Consider the following 19,998-nt stretch of genomic DNA (forward strand, 5'->3'; position numbering starts at 1 on the left):
ATAATTTAAAAGCAGTGTAAGGGAAGTAACCAAAACGTTGTATTTGGATTACCTCTCTTACACTGTTTTAAATTATCTTAATTGTTTATTAACCATTACTTTATACATAATTTAAAAGCAGTGTAAGGGAGATAATTTCAATGATGTATTTGATTTATCTCCCTTACACTGCTTTAAATTATGTTTTGTACTAAAGTATTTGTCCATTAACCAGGACAACCTTGTTCTTCCCCTTTTTGCCCCTAATTCTTAAACGGTTTGAGCCATAACCCCCCAAAGCAAATCCTAACCATCCCTTTGTGGTATGGAAACTTGTAGTACAATTTCAGAGAGATCCATACACCGTTCCACAGTTATTGTCTGTAAACTAGAAAATGCTTATTTTTGGCCCCTTTTTCCTTAACTGTTGGTACCATAACCCCCAAAATCAATCCCCACCTTCCTTTTGTTGTATTGAACCTTATGGTAAAATTTCATAGAGATCCATTCACTTAAACTAAAGTTAGAGTGCGAAAACTAATGCATATTCGGACGACGACGCCGGACGACGACGACGACGCCAACGTCATACCAATATACGACCACAAAAATTTTTTTGCGGTCGTATAAAAATCTAAAAACACGGTTAGATTATGCATATCAAAGAACCCCAATAATTCAATTTTTGATGAAATCAAACAAAGTTTAATTTTAGACCCTTTTGACCTCAATATGAACCAATTTGATAGCGGGGCCCACAAATAAAAAATCTAAATACATGGTTAGATTCAGCATATCAAAGAACCTCATATATTCAATTTTTGTTGAAATCAAACAAAGTTTAATTTTGGACCCCAATTTGGACCAACTTGAAAACTGGGCCCATAATCAAAAATCTAAATACATTTTAAGATTCAGCATATCAAAGAACCCCATATATTCAATTTTTGTTGAAATCAAACAAAGTTTAAATACTGGACCCTATCTTGGACCAACTTGAAAACTGGGCCCATAATCAAAAATCTAAACACATGTTTAGATTCAGCATATCAAAGAACCCCAAGAATTCAATTTTTGTAAAAAATCAAACTAAGTTTAATTTTGGACCCTTTGGACCTTAATGTAGACCAATTTAAAAAACAGGACCCAAAATTAAAAATCTAAATACACGGTTAGATTTGGAATATCAAAGAACCCCAATAATTCAATTTTAGATGAAATCAAACAAAGTTTAATTTTGGACCCTTTTGACCTCAATATGAACCAATTTGATAACGGGGTCCACAAATAAAAAATCTAAATACATGGTTAGATTCAGCATATCAAAGAACCCCATATATTCAATTTTTGTTGAAATCAAACAAAGTTTAATTTTGGACCCCAATTTGGACCAACTTGAAAACTGGGCCAAAAATCAAAAATCTAAATACATGTTTAGATTCAGCATATCAAAGAACCTCATATATTCAATTTTTGCTAAAATCAAACAAAGTTTAATTTTGGACCCTTTGGACTTTAATGTAGACCAATTTGAAAACTGGACCCAAAATTAAAAATCTAAATACACTGTTAGATTCGGCATAACAAATAAATAAATGTGATCAAAGATTTTACAAATCTAATGCGCCATACTGTGCAATTAAAGATTACTTCTTGAAATTTTTCAATATTTGAAATTTGAAAAAAAAAATAATATTTGAAGAATAATTCTTTTTAATTTCTGAAATCTGAAATGAGAAAAAATTGACCCCCTACAATTTCTTTTTATCCCCCCCCCCCCCCCATTTTTTCCCCAAAAAAATTCTTTCCCTCAAGATATGGTCATAATCTCAATTCAAATTTCCAATGGAGTTGGCAACCATAATTACCCATTTAAATTTACCATAGTGCTAACTTAATCTATTTTATAATAGAATTTAAAATATAGTGTCAAATCTTTCATATGGATTTTTTTGTAAAAAAAAAAGATGCAACATTTGCAGATATTTTTACTGGTCTTCCTTTATAAATATGTATTTCTTTAAACATAATTTAAAAGCAGTGTAAGGGAAGTAACCAAAACGTTGTATTTGGATTACCTCCCTTACACTGTTTTAAATTATCTTTATTGTTCATTAACCATTACTTTATACATAATTTAAAAGCAATGTAAGGGAGATAATTTCAATGATGTATTTGATTTATCTCCCTTACACTGCTTTAAATTATGTTTTGTACTAAAGTATTTGTCCATTAACCAGGACAACCTTGTTTTTCCCCCTTTTTTGCCCCTAATTCCTAAACGGTTTGAGCCATAACCCCCCAAAGCAAATCCTAACCATCCCTTTGTGGTATGGAAACTTGTAGTATAATTTCAGAGAGATCCATACACCGTTCCACAGTTATTGTCTGGAAACTAGAAAATGCTTATTTTTGGCCCCTTTTTGGCCCCTAATTCCTTAACTGTTGGTACCATAACCCCCAAAATCAATCCCAACCTTCCTTTTGTGGTATTTAACCTTATGGTCAAATTTCAAAAAGATCCATTCACTTAAACTAAAGTTAGAGTGCGAAAACCAATGTGTCTTCGGACAACGACGCCGGACGACGACGACAATGACGACGACGCCAACGTCATACCAATATACGACCACAAAATTTTTTTGCGGTCGTATAAAAACGGGACCCAAAATTAAAAATCTAAATACACGGTTAGATTTGGAATATCAAAGAACCCCAATAATTCAATTTTTGATGAAATCAAACAAAGTTTAATTTTGGACCCTTTTGACCTCAATATGAACCAATTTGATAGCGGGGTCCACAAATAAAAAATCTAAATACATGGTTAGATTCAGCATATCAAAGAACCCCATATATAATTTTTGTTAAAATTAAACAAAGTTTAATTTTGGACCCTTTTGACCTCAATATGAACTAATTTGATAGCGGGGTCCACAAATAAAAAATCTAAATACATGGTTAGATTCAGCATATCAAAGAACCCCATATATTCAATTTTTGTTGAAATCAAAAAAAGTTTAATTTTGGACCCCAACTTGGACCAACTTGAAAACTGGGCCCCATTATCAAAAATCTAAACACATGTTTAGATTCAGCATATCAAAGAACCCCAAGAATTGAATTTTTGTTAAAATCAAACTAAGTTTAATTTTGGACCCTTTGGACCTTAATGTAGACCAATTTAAAAAACAGGACCCAAAATTAAAAATCTAAATACACGGTTAGATTTGGCATATCAAAGAACCCCAATTATTCAATTTTTGATGAAATCAAACGAAGTTTAATTTTGGACCCTTTTGACCTCAATATGAACCAATTTGATAGCGGGGTCCACAAATTAAAAATCTAAATACATGGTTAGATTCAGCATATCAAAGAACCCCATATATTCAATTTTGTTGAAATCAAACAAAGTTTAATTTTGGACCCCAATTTGGACCAACTTGAAAACTGGGCCAAAAATCAAAAATCTAAATACATGTTTAGATTCAGCATATCAAAGAACCCCATATATTCAATTTTTGTTAAAATCAAACAAAGTTTACTTTTGGACCCTTTTGATCTCAATATGAAGCAATTTGATAGCGGGGTCCACAAATAAAAAATCTAAGTACATGGTTAGATTCAGCATATCAAAAAACCCCATATATTCAATTTTTGTTGAAATCAAACAAAGTTTAATTTTGGACCCCAATAGGACCAACTTGAAAACTGGGCCAAAAATCAAAAATCTAAATACATGTTTAGATTCAGCATATCAAAGAACCCCATATATTCAATTTTTGTGAAAATCAAACAAAGTTTAATTTTGGACCCTTTGGACCTTAATGTAGACCAATTTGAAAACTGGACCCAAAATTAAAAATCTAAATACACGGTTAGATACGGCATAACAAATAAATAAATGTGGTCAAAGATTTTACAAATCTAATGCGCCATACTGTGCAATTAAAGATTACTTCTTGAAATTTTTCAATATTTGAAATTTGAAAAAAAAAAATATTTGAATAATAATTCTTTTTAATTTCTGAAGTCTGTAATGAGAAAAAATTGACCCCCCACAATTTCTTTTTACACCCCCCCCCCCCCTTTTTTCCCAAAAAAAATTCTTTCCCTCAAGATATGGTCATAATCTCAATCAAATTTCCAATGGAGTTCGCAACCATAATTACCCATTTAAATTTACCATAGTGCTAACTTAATCTATTTTATAATAGAATTTAAAATATAGTGTCAAATCTTTCATATGGATTTTTTTGTAAAAAAAAAGATGCAACATTTTCAGATATTTTTACTGGTCTTCCTTTATAAATATGAATTTCTTTAAACATAATTTAAAAGCAGTGTAAGGGAAGTAACCAAAACGTTGTATTTGGATTACCTCCCTTACACTGTTTTAAATTATCTTAATTGTTCATTCACCATTACTTTTTACTTGATTTATCTCCCTTACACTGCTTTAAATTATGTTTTTGTACTAAAGTATTTGTCCATTATCCAGGACAACCTTGTTTTTCCCCTTTTTTGCCCCTAATTCCTAAACGGTTTAAGCCATAACCCCCCAAAGCAAATCCTAACCATCCCTTTGTGCTATGGAAACTTGTAGTATAATTTCAGAGAGATCCATACACCGTTGCACAGTTATTGTCTGGAAACTAGAAAATGCTTATTTGTGGCCCCTTTTTGGCCCCTAATTCCTTAACTGATGGTACCATAACCCCCAAAATCAATCCCCACCTTCCTTTTGTGGAATTGAACCTTATGGTAAAATTTCAAAGAGATCCATTTACTTAAACTAAAGTTAGAGTGCGAAAAACCAATGTGTCTTCGGACAATGACGACGCCAACGTCATACCAATATACGACCGCAAAAAAACGAAAGTACAGTTTTTGACAACGTTATTTTGCACAAATAAAGTGTCTAAGGCAGATATAAGTACGCTGATGTTGCACACTTCGAACGATGCACTGCCAATTTAACAGTTTACGTCAGAACTTCGAATTTGAATCAAAGAAAGTTTAATATCGTTTTTTTTTAAATATCAATCATTGGGTATGGGATGGCCAACTCGGCAACTGATTACCATAATTGCCTTTTGTTTATTTAGTCTTAAGGGATTAAAATCGGGATAATATATAAAATGTCCGGGTGGCTAAAAATAATTTTGGAAGCCCTGCCAATGAACCATTAAAATGAGGTCAAGGTCAGATGACACCAGCTAGACAGACATGTACACCTTACAATCATTCCATACACCAAATATAGTTGACCTATTGCTTACAGTACTTGAAAAACAGACCAAAACACAAAAAATTAACAATGACCAATGAACCATGAAAATGAGGTCAAGGTCAGATGAAACCTACCAGTCAGACATGTACCCCTTACAATCATTCCATACACCACATATAGTTGACCTGCTACTTGTAGTATCTGAGAAACGGACCTAATCACGTAATTTTAACCTTGATCACTGATCCATGAATTGAGGTCGAGGTCAGGTGATCCCTGTCTGACGGACATGTAGACGTTGCAAGGAACCCATATACCAAATACAGTTATCCTATTACTCATAATAAGTGAGAAATTCACATGACAAAAAATTGTAATTTTTTTTCAAGCAGTCACTGAACCATGAAAATGAGGTCAAGGACAATGGGCATACGACAGAGAGAGGGAATCTGACATAAATGTATTATTTAACCAAAATTTGGTTACTTCTGGTACTTTCTATCATTTTTCAGATTTCTTCGTTACGTTTTCTCGTTTAGTAATGGAAAGAGGCAGAGGAGGGACAACATTTTGATACAACATGCAGATTTGTCTTATATTATAGATCGGTCGCATCACCTGAACATTTGAAATTTGTCAAATAGGATTAAATAAATAAGCAGTAGAATACAGAAGAAATAATTATACAATCTACATGTATAGATAATAAACAAATTTGGAAATGGTCTTTATTTGGTTGGAATACATGTATACATATTTATCCTCATAATGAACTTATTATTCCCAGGGGTTTATTTCGTACTTATTCGACATTTATTAAATACTCATTTAGTGATTTTGTTTTTTTTAATTTCAGTTTTTATTCAATACAAAATTATTAATATTGGACATAAGTGAAAACTTGCTTTAATTTCCTAGCATGCAAAAGAATACAGTTGATATAAAAACTTCAACAAATTGATCTTTTTCCATATTTGAAATTGATGAAGTGATGCTGAAATCTTGCATGATCTGATATGTTTCACTCCTCTGGGTGAAAGCCAAAATTAAACAAGAAATGATTGTAACAGGATGCTGTTACGAAGTCTCCCAAACGAAGCTCCCATAATTCGTAATTCCCAGTGTCGCCTGACATTTGACAAAGTCCAGTGAAAATTGGTTTGGTCCAGTAAAGTTAATGCATAAGTGATGCCTGGGGACTAACCCTGTATATCATTCAAATCATCTTGGCATGACAAACCAGAATATATATGGTTTAGGGGTGGGGATCTCGACCATTTACAAGATACTAGAACATTGGGGGTGGGGGGAAACCCAGTGGGGACTGACCGTATACGTCATTCAAATGTTCGAGACATGATGAACAGGAATATATATGGTTTAGTGGTGGGGATCTCGACCATTTACAAGATATTAGAACTTTCTCAAATGGCAGGAGGTCGTGATGACCCCTGGGGACTAACCCTGTATATCATTCAAACCATCTTGATATGACAAACCAGAATATATATGGTTTAGGGGTGGGGATCTTGACCACTTACAAGATACTAGAACTTTCTTAAATAGAAGGGGCTGGGGGTGACCCCTGGGGACTAATCCTGTATATCATTCAAACCATCTTCGCATGACAAACCAGAATATATATGGTTTAGGGGTGGGGATCTTGACCACTTACAAGATATTAGAACTTTCTTAAATGGCAGGGGGTGGGGGTGACCCCTGGGGACTAACCCTGTATTTCATTTGATGTGCTTTATCATGACAAACAAGAATATATATGGTTTAGGGGTGGGGATCTCGACCATTTACAAGATATTAAAACTTTGTCAAATGGCAGGGGGTCGGGATGACACCTGGGGACTAACCTTGTATATCATTCAAACCATCTTAGCATGACAAACCAGAATAAATATGGTTTAGGGGTGGGGATCTCGACCATTTACAAGATATTAGAACTTTCTCAAATGGCAGGGGGTCGGGATGACCCCTGGGGACTAACCCTGTATATCATTCAAACCATCTTAGCATGACAAACCAGAATATATATGGTTTAGGGGTGGGGATCTTGACCACTTACAAGATATTAGAACTTTCTTAAATGGCAGGGGGTGGGGGTGACCCCTGGGGACTAACCCTGTATTTCATTTGATGTGCTTTATCATGACAAACCAGAATATATATGGTTTAGGGGTGGGGATTTCGACCATTTACAAGATATTAGAACTTTCTCAAATGGCAGGGGGTCGGGATGACCCCTGGGGACTAACCCTGTATATCATTCAAACCATGTTAGCATGACAAACCAGAATATATATGGTTTAGGGGTGGGGATCTCGACCATTTTCAAGATATTAAAACTTTCTCAAATGGCAGGGGGTGGGGATGACCAATGGGGACTAACCCTGTATATCATTCAAACCATCTTAGCATGACAAACCAGAATATATATGGTTTAGGGGTGGGGATCTTGACCACTTACAAGGTATTAGAACTTTCTTAAATGGCAGGGGGTGGGGATGACCCCTGGGGACTAACCCTGTATTTCATTTAATGGGTTTTATCATTTAGAACATTTTCAATTAAAAAGATTGTGTCTATCACAAACGGTTTTCAATTTATAATCATTTGAAAATTTAAAAAAATAAAATCCCATAGGGTTCTATAGTAAAACCCCCTTTTCTTTTTGCCCCTCAAAGTACCCCTTTATAAACCCCATTGCACAAACAAAACCCTGATTGCACCACTAGACATGTTAGTCTAACATATTGTGAAACCCTAAGTTAATCTGACAAGCGGTTTTGGAGAACGGGTGCGGACAAGTTCAAATTTAAAAGCGGCGGAAGAGGAAGAGGAAGAGGAAGAGGAAGAAGAATAATAATAACAAGAAATGATTGTAACAGGATGCTGTTACGAAGTCTCCCAAACGAAGCTCCCATAATTCGTAATTCCCAGTGTCGCCTGACATTGGACAAAGTCCAGTGAAAATTGGTTTGGTCCAGTAAATTTAATGCATTAGTGATGCCTGGGGACTAACCCTGTATATCATTCAAATCATCTTGGCATGACAACCCAGAATATATATGGTTTAGGGGTGGGGATCTCGACCATTTACAAGATACTAGAACATTGGGGGTGGGGGGAACCCCTGGGGACTGACCCTATACATCATTCAAATGTTCGAGAAACGACGAACAGGAATATATATGGTCTAGGGGTGGGGATCTCAACCATTTACAAGATATTAGAACATTGGGGGTGGGGGGAACCTAGTGGGGACTGACCGTATACGTCATTCAAATGTTTGAGAAATGATGAACAGGAATATATATGGTTTAGGGGTGGGAATCTCGACCATTTACAAGATATTAGAACTTTCTCAAATGGAAGGAGGTCGGGATGACCCCTGGGGACTAACCCTGTATATCATTCAAACCATCTTGGTATGACAAACCAGAATATATATGGTTTAGGGGTGGGGATCTTGACCACTTACAAGATATTAGAACTTTCTTAAATAGCAGGGGGTGGGGGTGACCCCTGGGGACTAACCCTGTATATCATTCAAACCATCTTGGTATGACAAACCAGAATATATATGGTTTAGGGGTGGGGATCTTGACCACTTACAAGATATTAGAACTTTCTTAAATAGAAGGGGTTGGGGGTGACCCCTGGGGACTAATCCTGTATATCATTCAAACCATCTTCGCATGACAAACCAGAATATATATGGTTTAGGGGTAGGGATCTTGACCACTTACAAGATATTAGAACTTTCTTAAATAGAAAGGGCTGGGGGTGACCCCTGGGGACTAACCCTGTATTTCATTTGATGTGCTTTATCATGACAAACCAGAATATATATGGTTTAGGGGTGGGGATCTCGACCATTTACTAGATATTAGAACTTTCTCAAATGGCAGGAGGTCGGGATGACCCCTGGGGACTAACCCTATATATCATTCAAACCATCTTGGTATGACAAACCAGAATATATATGGTTTAGGGGTGGGGATCTTGACCACTTACAAGATATTAGAACTTTCTTAAATAGCAGGGGGTGGGGGTGACCCCTGGGGACTAACCCTGTGTATCATTCAAACCATCTTGGTATGACAAACCAGAATATATATGGTTTAGGGGTGGGGATCTTGACCACTTACAAGATATTAGAACTTTCTTAAATAGAAGGGGCTGGGGGTGACCCCTGGGGACTAACCCTGTATATCATTCAAACCAACTTCGCATGACAAACCAGAATATATATGGTTTAGGGGTGGGGATCTTGACCACTTACAAGATATTAGAACTTTCTCAAATGGCAGGGGGTCGGGATGACCCCTGGGGACTAACCCTGTATATCATTCAAACCATCTTAGCATGACAAACCAGAATATATATGGTTTAGGGGTGGGGATCTTGACCACTTACAAGATATTAGAACTTTCTTAAATGGCATGGGGTGGGGGTGACCCCTAGGGATTAACCCTGTATTTCATTTGATGTGCTTTATCATGACAAACCAGAATATATATGGTTTAGGGGTGGGGATCTCGACCATTTACAAGATATCAGAACTTTCTCAATTGGCAGGGGGTCGGGATGACCCCTGGGGACTAACCCTGTATATCATTCAAACCATCTTAGCATGACAAACCAGAATATATACGGTTTAGGGGTGGGGATCTCGACCATTTTCAAGATATTAGAACTTTCTCAAATGGCAGGGGGTCGGGATGACCCCTGGGGACTAACCCTGTATATCATTCAAACCATCTTAGCATGACAAACCAGAATATATATGGTTTAGGGGTGGGGATCTTGACCACTTACAAGGTATTAGAACTTTCATTAATGGCAGGGGGTGGGGATGACCCCTGGGGACTAACCCTGTATTTCATTTAATGGGTTTTATCATTTAGAACATTTTCAATTAAAAAGATTGTGTCTTTCACAAACGGTTTTCAATTTATAATCATTTGAAAATTTTAAAAAATAAAATCCCATAGGGTTCTATAGTAAAACCCTCTTTTCTTTTTGCCCCTCAAAGTACCCCTTTATAAACCCCATTGCACAAACAAAACCCTGATTGCACCACTAGACATGTTAGTCTAACATATTGTGAAACCCTAAGTTAATCTGACAAGCGGTTTTGGAGAACGGGTGCGGACAAGTTCAAATTTAAAAGCGGCGGAAGAGGAAGAGGAAGAGGAAGAAGAATAATAATAATAATAAGAACTGAGCAAAAACAATAAGTCTTCCCAAACTTCGTTTGGGAGACTTAATAATAAGAACTGAGCAAAAACAATAAGTCTTCCCAAACTTCGTTTGGGAGACTTAATAATGAAGAACCATAATTTAATCCATTTGCACTGTTCTCTGGTATTGACATGAAGGCTGTGTGTATGCCATGGTGACCTGCAGTTTTATTATCCTCATACTTAATTCTATGGTGGATACCACCACTCCTAATTTTAAATATAACAACTCGAACACACCTGCGAAATCGCGGGCATTTAGAGCGTGGTTGAAAGTGTGTAAACTGTAGTAGGATGAATTTTTGTAAAAGATTTTATGACTGGAGAATTTCAGGAAAGGTATCAAAAGTCATAGGTACTGCAACAGGACAATATTTTCTAGCCCGCTTCCTTTTTTTCCAAAGTCTGTTATTTTTTTGTTTTCTGTTAATTTCAATTATTTTCGCGTTTTCTGTATACTATGAACATACATAATTGTTTATCATAAATAAAGTGTATTTGCTATTTACTATCAATTCCAACTTTATCATCCACATCGGGCACTGATATATTATACAGAGAGTCTTTATATTTTATAGTAGTATGATCATAGTATAGATGCAGATAAACGCGAAAATAATTGTCCTGTCCCCGAGTACTTATGAAAATTATGTGTAATTTTAAAATAGTCCTAAACGGAAGTCTTGTCTATGACTTAAAAGTCCGTCCGATGACGGAAACAATATCTGGACGCCTTTATTTTCGTTTTTCTCCCAAAATAACCCAAACTGAATAATCATTAGAATAGATGACAAATGCGACTATGCATGGTACCTATAGGACACAGAGGCATGATGATTAATTTATTGTGGAAGGAAGAGAAGCGACAAACAAAATGAGGTCTTCTCATTTAATAGTATAGATGAAAGTATTATATTAAAAGAAACTCCAACAAATCAACTTTAAAAGTTAGTATTGCAGTGCTTCAAACTAGTAATTTACTTGACACTTGATTTATTTCTATTTGTACAGACTTTGTTTTGTAAATTATTGTCATTGACTTGTCCAAGACTGTCTAGAACTAAATAGTCCTGACGTTGCGCACGATGTAGGTACGAATTCCATTTTTGCTAAAGATTATCATAAATATAAATGCGTAGACTGGTCAGCTCGATAAAAATATAGTGATTTTTGGTTGATTTGAGTTTGATAGGCTTGCAAATAAAGATAAATTGGAACCAAAGATTAAAATACCAAAAATTATAACACTTAATTATCCCATTTTTACGCAAAAACATAATGTCCAACGTTACATTTTGTGGGCTAAGATCAGAGTTCCGTGTCTTTCATATTTTATTTTTTCTCAGATCGTCGTAAAATCTGCCAAGAATATTGCTTTTGTTATAGCTATTTGTATGTTAAAGCAAAATCAAGATCACTGAAACCGTTTACCGGAAAATGTTATGTTTGAAAACGGTTTGAAAAATGTCTAAGCATATGCAAGGTAAGCATATATCGGGTTCGTGCATTTATATCGCGAAATTGGAAAAGCTGAGAGGAAAAATATTTATATTTCATTTACTTTTTTCTTGGTTTATGATATTTTCTTGCTGGAAACATAAGTTTAGTCATTACTGCAATGACTTCAAAAAGTATAGCCATCTTGTCACAACGTGAAAAACGTTATATTTTTTTTACAATTGGGGTTTTGATCGGCTGTATATCAAATAAGCATGGTAAAATCATAGAAAATAACTAGAGGCTCTCAAGAGCCTGTGTCGCTCACCTGTATTTACTGATGCTTTGGAAATCATGTAAAATAAGGTTAAAATCATAATTAATAGTATTAGATATTAGATATTATAATGATATCTAAGATAATAACAAAAAACTGCAAAATTTTTGTATAATTACTAACTCAGGGGCAGCAACCCAACAACTGGTTGTCGGATTCGTCTGAAAATTTCAGGGCAGATAAATCTAAATCTGATAAACAATTTTGCCACCTGTCAGATTTGCTCTAAATGCTTAAGTTTCAGAGATATAAACCAAAAACTGCATTTTACCCCTATGTTCTATTTTTAACCAAGTCGGCCATGATGGTTGGAAGGCGGGGTCATCGGACAAATTTTTTAAACTAGATACCCTAATAATGATTATGGCCAAGTATGGTTAAATTTGTCTCAGTAGTTTCAGAGAAGAAGATTTTAGTAAAAGATTACAAAAATTTACAAAAAATTGTTAAAAATTGACTATTAAGGGCAATAACTCCTAAAGGGGTCGACTGACAATTTTGGTCATGACAACTTATTTGTAGATCTTACTTTTATTAATTATCTATCATAATATTCAAGATAATAACCAAAAACTGCAAAATTTCCTTAAAATTACCAATTCAGGGGCAGCAACCCAACAACAGGATGTCAGATTTGTCTGAAAATTTCAGGGCAGATAGATCTTGACCTGATAAACAGTTTTACCCTATTTCAGATTTACTCTAAATGCTTTGGTTTCAGAGATATAAGCCAAAATCTACATTTTACCCCTATGTTCTATTTTAAGCCATGGCGGCCATCTTGGTTGGTTGGCGGGGTCATAGGACACATTTTTTAAACTAGATACCCTAATGATGATTGTGGCCAAGTTTGGTTAAATTTTACACAGTGGTTTCAGAGGAGAAGATTTTTGTAAAAAGCTAATGACAACGACGACGACAATTTACAAAAATTTTTTAAAAATTGACTATTAAGGGCAATAACTCCTAAAGGGGTCGACTGACAATTTTGGTCATGACAACTTATTTGTAGATCTTACTTTTATTAATTATCTATAATAATATTCAAGATAATAACCAATAAAATGCTCCGCAGGGCGCAGCTTGATACGACCGCAGAGGTCGAACCCTGAACAGTTGGGGCAAGTATGGACACAACATTCAAGCTTGATACAGCTTTGCATTTGGATTGTGATTAAATATTTGACACAGCATAGGTTTCTGACACAGAATGAATGTGGTCTAAGAACTTAAAAATTTTATATTGGACATTCACCTATTATGGTCCAAAATCCAAAATCTAAATACATGGTTAGATTCAGCATATCAAAGAACCCCAAGAATTCAATTTTTGATGAAATCAAACAAAGTTTAATTTTGGACCCTTTTGACCTCAATGTGGACAAAGTTGATAACGGGGCCCAAAAATCAAAAATCTAAATACATGGTTAGATTAAGCATATCAAAGAACCCCAAATATTCAATTTTTGTTGAAATCAAACAAAGTTTAATTTTGGACCCCAACTTGGACAAACTTGAAAACTGGGCCCATAATCAAAAATCTAAATACATGTTTAGATTCAGCATATCAAAGAACCCTAAGAATTCAATTTTTGTTAAAATCAAACTAAGTTTAATTTTGGACCCTTTGGACCTTAATGTAGACCAATTTGAAAACGGAACCAAAAATTAAGAATCTCAATACACCGTTAGATTCAGCATATCAAAGAACCCCAATAATTCAATTTTTGATGAAATCAAACAAAGTTTAATTTTGGACCCTTTGGACCTCAATGTGGACCAATTTAAAAACGGGGCCCAAAATCCAAAAACTAAATACACGGTTAGATTCAGCATATTAAAGAACCCCAAGAATTCAAGAATAAAACCCAATTGAAATTGGTCAAGAAATAAGCAATTTATACGAAGTATCTTCTTTTGCACAATACTGTGCAATTAAATATTTCTTGCTATTGCGGAATACTGTACAAGTGACAATTTCTTGCTATTGCGCAATATTGTGCTATTGGATATTTCTTGCTATTGCGCAATACTGTGCAATTGAAGATTTCTTGCTATTGCGCAATACTGTGCAATTGAAGATTTCTTGCTATTGTGCAATACTGTGCAATTGAAAATTTCTTGCTATTGCAAAATACTTATTATATAATAATTTACACATCCTGTTTGGTGTGTATCTCCTACCATATTATTATTTGCTTTTAAATATAAATCAGAAATAACCAACTTAAAATGGAAAATTTTAAAAGAAAAAAAAATTTTTTTGAACCCCCTTATGAATCATCACCCCCAAACTCAATCCCAGCCTTCCCTTTGTGGTATGGTACCTTGCAGTACAATTTCAGAGAGATCCATACACTTGAACACAAGTTATTGTCTGGAAACTAGAAAAATTTGTAAGGGTTCCACGGAACCCAGTGTCTCGCCTACTTTTGCTGTTAATCGCAGGCTCAACAAAAATGAGGAAAAAAATAAATAAAAATATTCCTCTCTATACTATTTTTTGATTGTAAGTAGCTTCTGTCCAAGTTTGGTAAAAATCCAGGATAGTTTATGAATCTAATAAATGTTTTAAAAACTTAAACTGCAGACTGTATGTAATGTTAACTGGAAGAAAAACAAAGTCCATTTATAAGTAAAATACGGAAAAAATCAAACAAAATTTTAACAAAATTTCCTTCTAGATACTAGCTTTTAATCATAAACAAGCTTCTGTCCAAGTTTGGTACAAATCCAGGATAGTTTAAGAAAGTTGTTAAAATTTTAAAAACTTTAACCACTGAGTGAATGTAATGTTAACTGGCAGAAAAACTAAGTCCATTTATAAGTAAAATACGGAAAAAATGGATTTTTTTTTTACAAAATTTACTTCTGGATACTTTCTTATGATCATAAACAAGCTTCTGTCCATGTTTGGTAGAAATCCAGGATAGTTTAAGAAAGTTATTAAAATTTCAAAAACTTTAACCACAGAGTGAATGTAATGTTTCTTGGCAGAAAAACTAAGTCCATTTATAAGTAAAATAAGAAAAAAAAGGATTTTTTTTTTTACAAAATTTACTTCTGGATACTATCTTATGATCATAAACAAGCTTCTTTCCAAGTTTGGTAGAAATCCAGGATAGTTTAAGAAAGTTATTAAAATTTCAAAAACTTTAACCACAGAGTGAATGTAATGTTTCTTGGCAGAAAAACTAAGTCCATTTATAAGTAAAATACGGAAAAAATGGATTTTTTTTTTACAAAATTTACTTTTGAATATTATCTTATGATCATAAACAAGCTTCTGTCAAAGTTTGGTAGAAATCCAGGATAGTTTAAGAAAGTTATTAAAATTTCAAAAACTTTAACCACAGAGTGAATATTTGTGGACGCCGCCGCCGACGACGACAACAACGACGCCGACGGAATGTAGGATCGCTATGTCTCGCTTTTTCGACAAAAGTCGAAGGCTCGACAAAAATGCTTATTTTTGACCCCTTTTTGGCCCCCAATTCCTAAACATTTCGGCAATTACCCCCAAACTCAATTCCAGCTTTCCCTTTGTGATATGGAACCTTGTAGTACAATTTCAGAAAGATCCATACACTTACACACAAGTTATTGTCATGAAACTAGAAAAATGCTTGTTTTTTGCCCCTTTTTTTGCCCCTAATTCCTAAAATTTTGAGGCAATTACCCCCAAAATCAATCCCAGCATTCCTTTTGTGATATGGAACCTTGTGGTACAATGTCAGAAAGATCCATACACTAACACACAAGTTATGTCTGGAAGTTACAAAAATGCTTATTTTTGGCCCCTAATTCCTTTACTGTTGGTACCATAACCCCATAAATCAATCCCAACCTTCCTTTTGTGGTATTAAACCTTGTGGTAAAATTTCATAGAGATCCATTCACTTAAACTAAAGTTAGAATGCGAAAACCAATGTGTCTTCGGACGACGACGCCAACATCATACCAATATACGACCACAAAATTTTTTTTGCGGTCGTATAAAAACTGCAAAATTTCCTTAAAATTACCAATTCAGGGGCAGCAACCCAACAACAGGATGTCAGATTTATCTGAAAATTTCAGGGCAGATAGATCTTGACCTGATAATCAGTTTTACCCCTTTCATATTTACTCTAAATGCTTTGGTTTCAGAGATATAAGCCAAAATCTACATTATCCCCTATGTTCTATTTTTAGCCATGGCGGCCATCTTGGTTGGTTGTTGGGGTCATCGGACACATTTTTTAAACTAGATACCCTAATGATGATTGTGGCCAAGTTTGGTTAAAGTTGGCACAGTGGTTTCAGAGGAGAAGATTTTTGTAAAAAGCTAACGACAACGACGACGACGAAGGACGACGGACGACGGACGACAGACGCCAAGTGATGAGAAAAGCTCACTTGGCCCTACGGGCCAGGTGAGCTAAAAATTGGTGGGGAAAGTTCTTCAATTTTTCTTTTTAAAACTAAATAGTTTATTATGTTTTTCGTTAGGCAACAAGATTTTTAGATTGTATCAAAAAGTATAGCAGTTTTGTCACAACGTCTGCAAAACGTAATTGATGTCATGCTCGTGTTAAATTTATATTATAATTATTTGTTTCCAGTTTGATTCGAATAATAAATTGCTTCGCTGAGCACAGCTGGATACGACCGCAAAGGTCCAACCCTGAACAGTTGGGGCAAAAATGGACACAATATTCGCGCTTGATACAGGTCAGAATTTGGATTGTAATTAAATATCTGACACAAAATAGGTTTCTCACACAGAATTACTGTGGTCTATTTCAGATACAGGTCTGAATTTAAATTGTAATTAAATATTTGACACATTATAGGTTTCTGACACAGAATAAATGTAGTCAAAGAACTTGAAATTGGTTGTATGATTTGAATTTATATTCAATTGAAGATTTCTTGCTGTTGTGCAATACACTGTGCTGTTGCGCAATACTTAGTAAATCTGTTTTCAGATTATATACAAAGAATTAGCAAAATAAATTGTGACCCCCAATTTTTTTCTTTGGAAAATTGACAATTTCTTAAATCTTGAGGGGAAAAAAAATTGACCCCCCCCCCCCCAAAAATTTTTTTTAAATTTTTTTAACCCCCCTTTCCCCACCAAAAAAAATAATATTTGAAGAGAATTTTCTTTTGAGGAACGTTGTGGTACAATTTCAGAGCAATCTAAATACTTATACACAAGTTATTGTCCTGAAATTAGAAAAATGCTTGTTTTGGGCCCCTTTTAGGCCCCTAATTCCTAAACAGAGTTGGGACCATCAGCCCCAGAAACAATCCCAACCTTCCTTTTGTGGTATTGATCCTTTTGGTTAAATTTCATAGAGATCCATACACTTATTATATATTATATATAACAAAGTTATTGTCCGGAAACCAAATCTCTTTGGACGACGCCGACGAAGTGATACCAATATACGACCGCAAAAGTATAATAATTCAAACTGAATAAATTATATACAAATAGTTCTCTAATATTAGATATGATTCAACCACTAAAAAATAGTTTTCTAAATTAGATATGATGTTATATCTATTTTCAAATTATAATCAATAAAATTAGATATGATTTAACCACTAAAACATTGTTAGAATCAGTATATCAAAGAACCCCAAGAATTCATTTTTGGAAGAAATTAAACAAAATTTTAATTTAGGACCCTTTGGATCTCAATGTGGTATTTATAATCTAATTAATAATGAAAATAAATACAGGTTTAGATTCAGCTTTTCAAGAACCCTATATATATTCAACTTATGTTGAAATCAAACACAGTTTAATTTTGGACCCCGATTTGGACCAACTTGAAAACTGGGCCCAAAATCAGAAATCTAAATATATGTTTATTAATAGAATATAAGCTTAGTTTTTAAAGGAGTTTGCTTCATCAAAAAAATATATATAGCATTCAGAAAATTAGTTTATACAGAATAACAAAAAAACCTACCAAAAAATTCTTCAAACAATTTACCAAAGAAGAGAAAATAAAAATCCTAAATGTCATTTATCATTATTACAATGTCTTTTCAAAATCTATAAAACTTATCTGTAAGTGTAATTAAACTTTATATATATAATTAACCATTTCTGTTCAAAGGGATTCAACTCAATCACATAATAAGTACCACTTTTGGCTACTAGAAAGGGCTATAACTCAAAAAGGATAAAAAGCTAAATCGTTAAAATTGAACTTGACCTTCATTTAGTCACAGGAAACAACATATCTAAATTTGAAAAAATTTCGTCAAAGCGTTTTCATGTTAATGAACGGACACTGTTTGGCAGCCACCCACCCGCCTCCCCGCCATACATCCCCAAATCAATAACCGATTTTTTTCCTTAAAAAATCTGGTTAAAAATGAAAACAACAGGATTTTTCTGAATAATTGCATATAACATTTACCTTATACTGTGTTTCTGCTGGTGTTGGGGCATAAAATGGTGGCTGTCCAACGATCATTTCATATAAGATTACACCGACACTCCACCAATCACAGGATTCTGAGTAACCTTTCAAAAAAGCAAAAAAGTAATACCATTTAAAAAAAAGGTTCATATTCTGATATATTTTTGAAACAATTGATACCAATTCCACTTGAGTCGCTATAAGCGTTTGACTGTTTAAATTGCTATGAATGAAAGTATATTTGCATGTCAAGCAATGCTCCTATATATAGCATAATAGGTTTTTCTAGTACCTAAAGATACTTTGTTGAAAATGATCTCCCATTTAAGAATTCATTTACAGGTAAAAACTAATGTTTCTAAGGGGCATAACTCTTTTAAAAATAATTGATCAGCACTGATTTTCGAACTCGTCCAAGACATTGCTAATATAAACTTATGTTATAAGTTTTATAAAAATCTGACAAGAATTGTACACATGAGAGCGCTAATGATGCAATTTTCCACATAATATAAAATTGAGAATGGAAATGGGGAATATGTCAAAGAGACAACAACCCGACCAAAGAGCAGACAACAGCCGAAGGCCACCAATGGGTCTTCAACGCAGCGAGAAAATCCCGCACCCGGAGGTGGTCCTCAGCTGGCCCCTAAATACAATTGTGTACTAGTTCACTGAAAATGGACGTCACACCAAACTCCAAAACATACGAATGAACTAAAATTAAAAAACATACAAGAGTAACAAAGGCCAGAGGCTCCTGACTTGAGACGGGCGCAAAATTGCGGCGGGGTTAAACATGTTTTGTGAGATCTCAACCCTTCCCCTAGACCTCTAGCCAATGTAGAATAAAGAAACACATAGCAATACGCACAGTAAAACTCAGTTGAAAAGAAGTCCGAGTCCGATGTCAGAATAGGTAACAAAAGAAACTAAGCAAAATGACAAAGATACATAAATGAACAAAGGACTACTAGCAGTTACTGACATGCCAGCTCCAGACCTCAATTAAACTGATTGAAAGATTATGTCTTATAATTAATGTTTCCAAGGGGCATAACTCTTGCAAAAATAATTGATTGGCACAGATTTTTGAACTCAAGACCAAGACATTGCTGATATAAACCCATGATATAAATTGATAAAAATCTGGCAAGAACTGTACACGTGAGAGCGCTAACAAGATCGGACTGAAAGATGCACAGACGGACACCCGGTATTTCTATGTCCCCCACAATGCGTTGCGCGGGTGACAAAAAAGGGAATGGAGTGATGTTAAGGAATCCTGAAATTAAATTTTATGGACTGTTGTCTAGCTTTTACATT

The 19,998-nt window shown here is 34.6% G+C and overlaps 1 protein-coding gene and 2 long non-coding RNA genes across 3 annotated transcripts in view; 2 read left to right on the forward strand and 1 right to left on the reverse strand.

The window, feature by feature from the left end:
- Positions 1-19,998, forward strand: part of LOC127724764 (uncharacterized) — a 567,962-nt gene that overhangs the window by 510,111 nt on the left and 37,853 nt on the right. The window contains exon 4 of the long non-coding RNA XR_007992667.1: positions 16,906-17,001. This is a non-coding gene — a long non-coding RNA (uncharacterized LOC127724764). The remainder of the gene's footprint in view (positions 1-16,905; positions 17,002-19,998) is intronic.
- Positions 1-19,998, reverse strand: part of LOC127724646 (serine/threonine-protein kinase LATS1-like) — a 135,289-nt gene that overhangs the window by 21,622 nt on the left and 93,669 nt on the right. Inside the window, exon 6 of the mRNA XM_052231671.1 lies at positions 18,670-18,776. Coding sequence (XP_052087631.1) covers positions 18,670-18,776 — 107 coding nt within the window. The remainder of the gene's footprint in view (positions 1-18,669; positions 18,777-19,998) is intronic.
- On the forward strand, positions 1,759-10,981 carry LOC127724799 (uncharacterized). The gene is made up of 2 exons (XR_007992706.1): positions 1,759-6,653; positions 8,606-10,981. It is a non-coding gene; the product is annotated as an uncharacterized LOC127724799 (long non-coding RNA).

Source organism: Mytilus californianus, unplaced genomic scaffold (genome assembly GCF_021869535.1).
Source record: "Mytilus californianus isolate M0D057914Y unplaced genomic scaffold, xbMytCali1.0.p SCAF_14, whole genome shotgun sequence".
NCBI lineage: Eukaryota > Metazoa > Mollusca > Bivalvia > Mytilida > Mytilidae > Mytilus > Mytilus californianus.